Genomic DNA, 10301 nt, shown 5'->3' on the forward strand with positions numbered 1-10301 from the left:
CACCCACCTTATATAAGAGTGGTCCCCATCAGCACCCCCTTACATCAGAGTGGTCCCCATCAGCACCCCCTTACATAAGAGTGGTCCCCATCAGCACCCCTTTCACATCAGAGTGGTCCCCATCAGCACCCCCTTCACATCAGAGTGGTCCCCGTCAGCACCCCCTTACAGCAGAGTGGTCCCCATCAGCACCCCATTACATCATAGTGGTCCCCATCAGCATCCCCTTATATCAGAGTGTCCCCATCAGCACCCCCTTACATCAGAGTGGTCCCCATCAGCATTCCCTTACATCAGGTGTCACCCCTCTCCTCCCCCTCCTACTTGTACTCACAGCTCTTCAGAATGAAGGTAGCTTCTCTTCCTCTCTCCAGTCATGTGATAAATGACAGGTGATAAGAGGAGAGAGGAAGGGAAGTCTGTTGGCTGTCTAATCCTCACTACAGCAAGTGTCAGCAGCTGCTCCTTTGTGAAAGCAATGAAATTGCGATCATTCCTATCGGTGAGGAGTGGCTCCAGGACTGCGCATGACCGGCCCACTGGAAAACTCCCGGTAGTCCCAATGGCCAGTACATGCCTGAGTGTGGAACATGCACTAGCACTACTGAGTTGATTGGCCGGCTGTGGCACCCTCAGAATTTCCACCAGTTTATCAGCTAAGAAAGTGTATGCTGCAGCCCACTAAAACGGAAAAATTGCTGTTCTTTGCTATAAAGGTGTAAATACACCCCTAGAGGAAAATGGAAGTCCCCAATACTGAAGGGTGGATGTCGATGGTGTAACCCCTTAAGGGGGAATGTTTGATTTGACTTATAATATACATGGGTCAGTACCAGAGGTGATCATACATATTAAGCACAGTGTGGTGAAGAACAAGAGTGAGTTTGAAGTGGATCACAGGACTTGTTTTGGAGCACAAGATTTTAATAGTTTCATTATACTTATAATACATTATGTTTGAAGCTGATTGGCTACCATGCAGAGCTGCACCAGATTTTGGGTGCTCCGGGTTTAGTAAATATGCCCCTCGATATGTGGGTGGTTATGAGTTGAAGAGCATTTTTTTTTTTTTTTTTTACATTGAGACACACAAGTAGGACATTTTGCATATATTTTTGAGTACACTAGATCATTTATTATTTGGTTATTTAGTTATTTGAAAATCACATGTTCTTCTTATTCTATGTTCAGCAGCACTGCACTCATTTAGGGATACATAGTTATGGTTTGGGAACACATGACAGTGTTGACTAACTGCTAATTGTCGTTGTAATCACTTTACGTTATCCTTTTGCTGATTGCAGCGCCTGAGTTTTTTGCACTTATTAGCTGTTGTAGTTGGGGATTGGGGCGTCATTACTGAAGCAGGTCTTCCTCTGTTCACCAGTCTTCTTGCAACAGTGATATTGACGGGTCATTATTGTAAGCTCCTCCATGCAGAAATTGTCCATGGCATTCTCCCACTAAAAGAGAGCAGATGGTTATTATTACAACTTGGTGAAAGTATAGCCATTTATGGTCAATTTTATTACAGTATGTATTCTTTTGAGCATTCATAAATTGATCTTTATTTTTATTTAATCCATAACGTACGGTATACTATGCATGGCCATTTGTGGACACCTTGTAGGCAGATAAACTATGGATGGTGGTGTAGAGGTGAGTTGTGGACTTGGGGGTGTGGGGCAGAGGTGACATGTTGACAGAAGGTAAAAAAGTGAGTTGTGGGCGGGGGGCCATACTAAGGTGAGCTGTGGCTGGAGGGGGGAAATGTGAGCTGTGGAGGGGGAAGGGGTGAGAAGATGCGCTGGGGAGGGAGAAGGTGAGTTGTGGATGGGGGGGAAACGTGAGCTGTGGAGGGGGACTGGGTGAGAAGATGCACTGGGGAGGGAGAAGGTGAGTTGTGGATGGGGGGGAACGTGAGCTGTGGAGGGGGAAGGGGTGAGAAGATGTGCTGGGGAGGGAGAAGGTGAGTTGTGGATGGGGGGGGTGGGGAACATGAGCTGTGGAGGGGAAAGGTGTGAGAAGATGCGCTGGGGAGGGAGAAGGTGAGTTGTGGATGGGGGGGGTGGGGAACATGAGCTGTGGAGGGGAAAGGTGTGAGAAGATGCGCTGGGGAGGGAGAAGGTGAGTTGTGGATGGGGGGTTGGGAACATGAGCTGTGGAGGGGGAAGGGGTGAGAAGATGTGCTGGGGAGGGAGAAGGTGAGTTGTGGATGGGGGGGATGTGAGCTGTCGAAGGGGAAGGGGTGAGAAGATGCGCTGGGGTGGGAGACGGTGAGTTGTGGATGGGGGGGATGTGAGCTGTGGAGGTGGAAGGGGTGAGAAGATGCGCTGGGGAGAGAGAAGGTGAGTTGTGGATGGGGGGGATGTGAGCTGTGGAGGGGGAAGGGATGAGAAGATGCGCTGGGGAGAGAGAAGGTGAGTTGTGGATGGGGGGGTGTGGGCTGTGGAGGGGGAAGGGGTAAGGGGTGAGAAGATGCGCTGTGGAAGGAGAAGGTAAGTTGTGGATGGGTAGAAAGAAAGTGAGCTGTGGATGGGTAGGTGGGGGGGATGATGAGTTGTGGGGGGGTGGAGGTTAATCTGTGGATGAGGGTTGAGTAGGTGATATGTGAAGGGGGTTACAGAGCTGAGTTGTGGATGGGGGGGTCGCATGGGGGTAGAAGGTGAGATGTGGATGGGTGGGAGGGTTGGAAAAGATGCGTTGTGGAAAGGTGGAGGGGGAGAGAATATGAGTTGTGGATGAGGAGGCGATATGTGGACAGGGGGTTACAGATAGGGTTGCCACCTGTCCGGGATTCACCTGGACAGTCCGGGTTTTGAATCATGTGTCCGGGTTTCAGGCGGACTGAAACCCGGACACATTATTCAGACCAGGCTGTGGCTCCTCAAGTAACCAAGATAGTCACTCACAAATCTGTTGCCATCTGGGAGCTGCAGGCAGCTGTCTGGGGGCAGGTTTGGCATCGCTGGGAGGGGGCAGGGTGATGATGTCAGCAAGAGCAATTTGGCCACACCCACTGTTCGCTGTGGCACGCTATGCGCACCACATTACTACTCTCCTTGGGTCACACTAAGGTGTCCCAGGCCGCTAAAGTGTTCGGGTTTGGCTTGAAGAAAAGGTGGCAACCCTAGTTACAGAGGTGAGTTGTGAATGGGGGAGGTGCAAATGTAAGTAAAGAGGTGTGAAGAGGTGAGCAATAGGTTGTTACCTGAGGGAAGGGGGATTTTTGCATGGGGAGGACAAGAGAAATTTGCTGGGGGGACAGCAAAGCATACAGAGTTCAGTGACCAAGACTATGTAATGTATGGCACAGCATGCAGGGTGGTCAGGATTTTGTAACTTGTATATTACATACCATATATACTCGAGTATAAGCCGACTTTTTCAACATCTTTTTTATGCTGAAAAAGCACCCCTTGGCTTATACTCGAGTGAGGGTCTCCCGCTGTGTCATGCAGTCTTAACTGTTCGGCCGTTTACAAACAAAGCCCCGCCTCCTTGTCCGTGATAGACGGAACACTGACACAATGCTGGGAAACTGAATCAGTGTTTCATCTATCAAAGACGTGGAGGAGGCGGGGCTTTGTTACAGTGGACGGCCGCCAAACTAAGACTGCAGTTGCATGACACAGCGGGAGACACCCGCTGTTTGTAATCAAAGGTACAGATGGGCACAGTGAGGCTGCAGATGGGCAATGATGATACAGGTGGGCACAGTGAGGCTGCAGATGGGCACAGTGAGGCTGCAGATGGGCATTGTTTACCAGTAGCTGCTGCATTTACCACCCTAGGCTTATATTTGAGTCAATACGTTTTCCCAGTTTTTTGTGGAAAAATTAGGTGCCTCGGCTTATATTCAGGTCGGTTTATACTCGAGTATACACAGTACTCAGTACCACTGGACGCTGTGCTAAATGTTACATAATGGTCCCTGGACAGTACTCCTGAATGCTGCATCCTCCAGTGCTATGGGGGCAGTATTAGGGGTGGGCTTTGGGGCAGGAGTGTGGTGTGCCTGACTATTATGTGCGGTAAAATTGTCAGCGCCAAATTGATATGGTGAACAGGAATTAATTCATATAACATTTTTGTTGCTAAATGTTAATGTGCTAAAAAGAAATCTGCTTTATGGCCCTACTGGCCCTAGAAACTGGTCATGTCTGCCTGCTTACTGAATATGGATGGATGGAGAATGAACATAATGGCAACTTACCACTTTCACTGCACAGCTCAGTTTATCAGACTGACTGCAGCACCTGGAGTATCCCGCCTCTACACTGTTAATGGCGTTCCCTTGTCTGCTGAGATGAGAGAACCCCGACTGAGGAAGGTTCTTGGCATCATAGTTCACTATTGGTCGGGTTTTCCTGCAGATATTGTCGATATTAGCACCAGTGGGTTTCCCTGGAGGAAACTCTTTCAGGTTGCCGAAGACAGGTGGACCACCCTGGACCAGATGAGGAAGGCCAACTACGAGAGGATGTACAACAATATTAAGAGCAATCACAATATACAAAAAAAAAAAACAAAACAGTGGAATGCTAACACAATGTAATATAAAGATATCGCAATTAAATTATTTTCTCCTCTAGGTCGAAATGTTTTTCAATCATTTAAGTGAATCAAGAAAATAATGTATTATGGCCACTAGATGGAGCTGGCGATCAAAATAAATAGGTATTTTTTTTATGATCTTTAGCTCCATTTAGTGGCCATAATGCTGTATTTTCCTAATTCATTCAATCTTGTATCAATGAAGAACATATGACCTGGAGAGAATATAGCCTAGTAACATTTGTATTTGCTCATAATTGCACAATACACATGTACATGCAGTTTCACTGGGATGAATAACTGCAATTCTTCTTCTTTTTTTTCCCCAAGAAATATACCCCTAAGTATACTCACATCAACATGGTGAGCATGGGCGTCCGCTGATCTTTTTTCAGGGGGGGGCATCATTTTAAGGTCATGTATTGCAATTTGCAATACAAAAAGATTGCACAGTGGTGTCGTTGTACAGGCACTGTTGTTACCTGTGGTTCTTCAGCGATAGGCCCAGGGCGGGCACTGGCAACCAGGCAGTGTATTATCTGTCGTCTCGGCCACTGCACGCCATGCACCTGTGACCTGAGGGAGGAGCCCGCATCGGCCGGATCGGCATAGGCATAACATACATTTACACAGGCAGAGGCAGGCTGATGCAGCAGCCAATCAGGGAACAGCGGGGTCACGGTGATGTTAAGCAGAGGTCCAAGCAGCAGAGCCAATCTCATGCTCGGGCCGGGGGTGAGGAGGGAGGGACGGATGTGTAGTCGGAAAAGACAGAGCAGCCCCAGCCCCCAGGCCAGCAGCAGACTTTGAAAAAAAAAGTCCACGGCTGCCACGGAGACGGCCGCGGTGGCCATTGCAACACAGGGGGCAAGTGTCTTCACTCTGACTTTTTTGAGACTTTTTTATTAAATGCTAAACTGACTGGCTTTTGACACTTTGTGTCCTTTTTGGACATGCAATAAGAGATTTTAATTATGTAAAAATCCTACTCTATTATAATGAAGGAATAATCCATTCCATAGAGAGATTTTTTGTGGTTACACAATTATGACTTGTTTAAGAGTGGGTCACTTTTCTTTTCTTTTTTTTATAATTTTGATTTTCTAATTAATTGTATGGGTCTGTTTTCAGACTGAACATACAAATTTATATATAATTGAGTGTTCAAACATTATTTTCAATATTTAGACTAAATATACCTATGTATGTCAAAGAATCATTTTTCCTCTCTTCAAAAGGAAGTCCATATATGATATTTTTTTCAACTACTGTTTTTTTCTGATCATACAGGTATACCATAGGCACATTTTGGAACCCGTATGATAGTGCACTATGTAGTGCCATATTGCACTTTGTGGTCCACATTTAATCTATACCTACTACAGGCTATTCCATTTTGCTCCACCACAGTGGATTACCTCAACTCTCTTTTCTGGATCAGATTCTTGTTGAATTCTGTCCAGCCAACATTCATCAGCAAATACAGCCAAGTTTTTTCATATCAGGTTATCATCTTTATTTATTTATCTTTTTTACCCCCTCCCCCCTTTTTTTTTTCTGTGATCAACTTGTCTTCTTTATCTCATCGATGATCCTCTTATTTCCTGTCCTTGCATTGTCCAACCCTGTTGATTTGTTTTTCTTATAGATACACACCTGCCTTTATTATAACAAGCCCCTGAAGAAAGGACAAACTCCTGAAACGTGTCGGGCTTCTCTTCTCTTTTCAAGAGGAGATCAAAATTTGTTTGTACACTTACATTTGTATCTTCCTTGTAGTTTTTCTCCAGGAGATCATATTTATTGTTATTTTGTATTCTGATATCTCATGGTCTATGTTACTGTTGTTGTTAACGAGTCGGTTGCAACAATCCCATGCACCGACTACTGGTTCTTTTAAAACATTGACTAAATAAAAATACATTTAATTTTAAACTTATTGTTTTTCTATAATGTTTGGTTGCCTTTAAAGTCCCAATTTTTCTATGGGGGAACCTCAACAAGGTTGTTATGGTAAGTGCAAAGTAGGGATGGGATTGGTTAGGTAAGCACAAAGCTGAGATGAGGTTGGTAAGGTAGAGTGGGGATGTAAAGTATTCAGACCCCCTTAAATGTTTCACTCTTTGTTATATTGCAGCCATTTGCTAAAATCATTTAAGTTCATTTTTTTTCCTCATTAATGTACACACAGCACTCTATATTGACAGAAAAACACAGAATTGTTGACATTTTTGCAGATTTATTAAAAAAGAAAAACTGAAATATCACGTGGTCCTAAGTATTCAGACCCTCAGTATTTAGTAGAAGCACCCTTTTGATCTAATACAGCCATGAGTCTTTTTGGGAAAGATGCAACAAGTTTTTCACACCTGGATTTGGGGATCCTCTGCCATTCCTCCTAGCAGATCCTCTCCTGTTCTGTCAGGTTGGATGGTAAACCTTGGTGGACAGACATTTTTAGGTCTCTCCAGAGATGCTCAATTGGGTTTAAGTCAGGGCTCTGGCTGGACCATTCAAGAACAGTCACAGAGTTGTTGTGAAGCCACTCCTTCGTTATTTTAGCTGTGTGCTTAGGGTCATTGTCTTGTTGGAAGGTAAACCTTCGGCCCAGTCTGAGGTCCTGAGCACTCTGGAGAAGGTTTTCATCCAGGATATCCCTGTACTTGGCCGCATCCATCTTTCCCTCGATTGCAACCAGTCGTCCTGTCCCTGCAGCTGAAAAACACCCCCACAGCATGATGCTGCCACCACCATGCTTCACTGTTGGGACTGTATTGGACAGGTGATGAGTAGTGCCTGGTTTTCTCCACACATACCGCTTAGAATTAAGGCCAAAATCTCATCAGACCAGAGAATCTTATTTCTCACCATCTTGGAGTCCTTCAGGTGTTTTTTTAGCAAACTCCATGCAGGCTTTCATGTGTCTTGCACTGAGGAGAGGCTTCCGTCGGGCCACTCTGCCATAAAGCCCCGACTGGTGGAGGGCTGCAGTGATGGTTGATTTTCTACAACTTTCTCCCATCTCCCGACTGCATCTCTGGAGCTCAGCCACAGTGATCTTTGGGTTCTTCTTTACCTCTCTCACCAAGGCTTTTCTCCCCCCGATAGCTCAGTTTGGCCGGACAGCCAGCTCTAGGAAGGGTTCTGGTTGTCCCAAACGTCTTCCATTTAAGGATTATGGAGGCCACTGTGCTCTTAGAAACCTTAAGTGCAGCAGAATTTTTTGTAACCTTGGCCAGATCTGTGCCTTGCCACAATTCTGTCTCTGAGCTCTTCAGGCAGTTCCTTTGACCTCATGATTCTCATTTGCTCTGACATGCACTGTGAGCTGTAAGGTCTTATATAGACAGGTGTGTGGCTTTCCTAATCAAGTCCAATCAGTATAATCAAACACAGCTGGACTCAAATGAAGGTGTAGAACCATCTCAAGGATGATCAGAAGAAATGGACAGCACCTGAGTTAAATATATGAGTGTCACAGCAAAGGGTCTGAATACTTAGGACCATGTGATATTTCAGTTTTTCTTTTTTAATAAATCTGCAAAAATGTCAACAATTCTGTGTTTTTCTGTCAATATGGGGTGCTGTGTGTACATTAATGAGGAAAAAAATGAACTTAAATGATTTTAGCAAATGGCTGCAATATAAGAAAGAGTGAAAAATTTAAGGGGGTCTGAATACTTTCCGTCCCCACTGTAAGTACGAGGGATCTTCAAAAAGTTTCCACACTTTATTTTTATAAGTTTCACAGCCATTTTCACCATAGCATGATAACTTATACCAAACTGCAAGGTCAGCCAGCTTGCCAGACAGACAAGTCACATGACACACTCAATCATGACCAATTACTACTCCCGCCCTCACCGCTTCCAACAAAAATATAAAAGTGCAGAAACTTTTTAAGACCCCTCGTACAAAGCGGAGATGAGGTTGGTAAGGCAAGTAAAAAGTGGAGATGAGGTTGGTATGGTAGGTATAAAGCGGAGATGAGGTTGGTATGGTAAGTACAAAGCAGAGATGAGGTTAGTATGGTAAGTACAAAGTGAAGATGAGGTTGGTAAAGTAAGTACAAAGCGGAGATGAGGTTGGTATGATAAGCACAAAGCAGGAGATGAGGTTGGTATGGTAAGTACAAAGCGGAGATGAGGTTTATATGGTAAGTACAAAGCAGGGATGAGGTTGGTAAGGTAAGTACAAAGCAGAGATGAGGTTGGTATGGTTAGTACAAAGCGGGGGTGAGGTTGTCATGGTAAGTGCAAAGCGGGGATGAAGTTGGTAAGGTAAGTACAAAGCGGAGATGAGGTTGGTATGGTAAGTACAAAGCGGACATGGGGTTGGTATGGTAAGTACAAAGCGGAGATGAGGTTGCTAAGGTAAGTACAAAGCGGAGATGAGGTTGGTAGGGTAAGTACAAGCGGAGATGAGGTGGGTAAGGCAAGTACAAAGCGGAGATGAGGTTGGTAGGGTAAGTACAAGCGGAGATGAGGTGGGTAAGGCAAGTGCAAAGCGGAGATGAGGTTGGTAGGGCAAGTACAAAGCGGAGATGAGGTTGGTAGGGTAAGTACAAAGCGGAGATGAGGTGGGTAAGGCAAGTACAAAGCAGAGATGAGGTTGGTATGGTAAGTACAAAGCAGAGATGAGGTTGGTATGGTAAGTACAAAGCGGAGATGAGGTTGGTAAGGTAAGTACAAAGCCGAGATGAGGTTGGTAAGGCAAGTACAAAGCCGAGATGAGGTTGGTAAGGTAAGTACAAAGCGGAGATGAGGTTGGTAGGGTAAGTACAAAGCGGAGATGAGGTTGGTAAGGTAAGTAGAAAGCCGACATGATGTTGGTAGGGTAAGTACAAAGCGGAGATGAGGTGGGTAAGGCAAGTACAAAGCGGAGATGAGGTTGGTAGGGTAAGTACAAAGCGGAGATGAGGTTGGTAGGGTAAGTACAAAGCGGAGATGAGGTGGGTAAGGCAAGTACAAAGCGGAGATGAGGTTGGTAGGGTAAATACAAAGTGGAGATGAGGTGGGTAAGGCAAGTACAAAGCGGAGATGAGGTTGTATGGTAAGTACTAAGCGGAGATGAGGTTGTATGGTAAGTACTAAGCGGAGATGAGGTTGTATGGTAAGTACAAAGCGGAGATAAGGTTGGTATGGTTAGTACAAAGCAGAGATGATGTTGGTAAGGTAAGTACATAGTAGAGGTCTTACCTGCACAAGCCAGGCACAGGAGGCTGATCCACAGGGGAGTCATGGTTGCAGAGTAATTGTATCCCCGGGCTCTCCTCCTTGGGATATAAACCCTCTGATCCTCCCACATAGTATGACTCGCTGACTATGCTCCTCCCTCCTCTATTCATCACACACAATGCTCTCAGCATGTTTACATTGGATGTCTATCTGAGATAGACAAAAAAAAAGAATAAACTTTGAACAATCCCCATTATTTTCACTGAAGGCGAATATTATCCAACAAGATTAGATACGGGGAGCAATGAGATCCAGCAAATCCCTATTCCCGACACAGGACGGGTTCTTATGGGAATTGTAGAGCTGAGTTTGTTTGTTTCTTTTTGTAATGATGTAGAGTTGTAGACTTATAAAAATTCCATGGAATCACTGACAAGTATGGCGATTTCCAGCCCATATTGGCAGAGGGGGAGATCGCATCTCAATGTGTTTCTGAGATATTTCCATAAGATGATTTAAAATGACACTAAGCAATATTATTATTCTCCAAAAAATAATCCGTACACA

The 10301-nt window shown here is 45.1% G+C and overlaps 1 protein-coding gene across 1 annotated transcript; it reads right to left on the minus strand.

Moving 5' to 3' along the window:
- Window positions 1–903: 903 nt before the first annotated feature.
- On the minus strand, window positions 904–9907 carry LOC141116932 (extracellular matrix protein 1-like). The gene is made up of 3 exons (XM_073609439.1): window positions 9756–9907; window positions 4217–4473; window positions 904–1463 (listed from the first exon to the last, which is right to left on the minus strand). Exons 1-3 carry the CDS (start codon window positions 9862–9864, stop codon window positions 1326–1328), a joined length of 504 nt encoding a protein of 167 aa, XP_073465540.1. The 5' UTR covers window positions 9865–9907; the 3' UTR covers window positions 904–1325.
- Window positions 9908–10301: the final 394 nt, after the last annotated feature.

Source organism: Aquarana catesbeiana, linkage group LG13 (genome assembly GCF_042186555.1).
Source record: "Aquarana catesbeiana isolate 2022-GZ linkage group LG13, ASM4218655v1, whole genome shotgun sequence".
NCBI classification, from domain to species: Eukaryota; Metazoa; Chordata; class Amphibia; order Anura; family Ranidae; genus Aquarana; species Aquarana catesbeiana.

Coding starts and splice junctions, on each gene's coding strand:
- LOC141116932 (XM_073609439.1), bottom strand. CDS start 9,864: ATGTGGGAGGATCAGAGGGTTTATATCCCAAGGAGGAGAGCCCGGGGA. Junction 4,474..9,755: donor CCTGTGCCTGGCTTGTGCAG/GTAAGACCTCTA, acceptor ATCCTCTCGTAG/TTGGCCTTCCTCATCTGGTC. Junction 1,464..4,216: donor TGAGCTGTGCAGTGAAAGTG/GTAAGTTGCCAT, acceptor GCTCTCTTTTAG/TGGGAGAATGCCATGGACAA.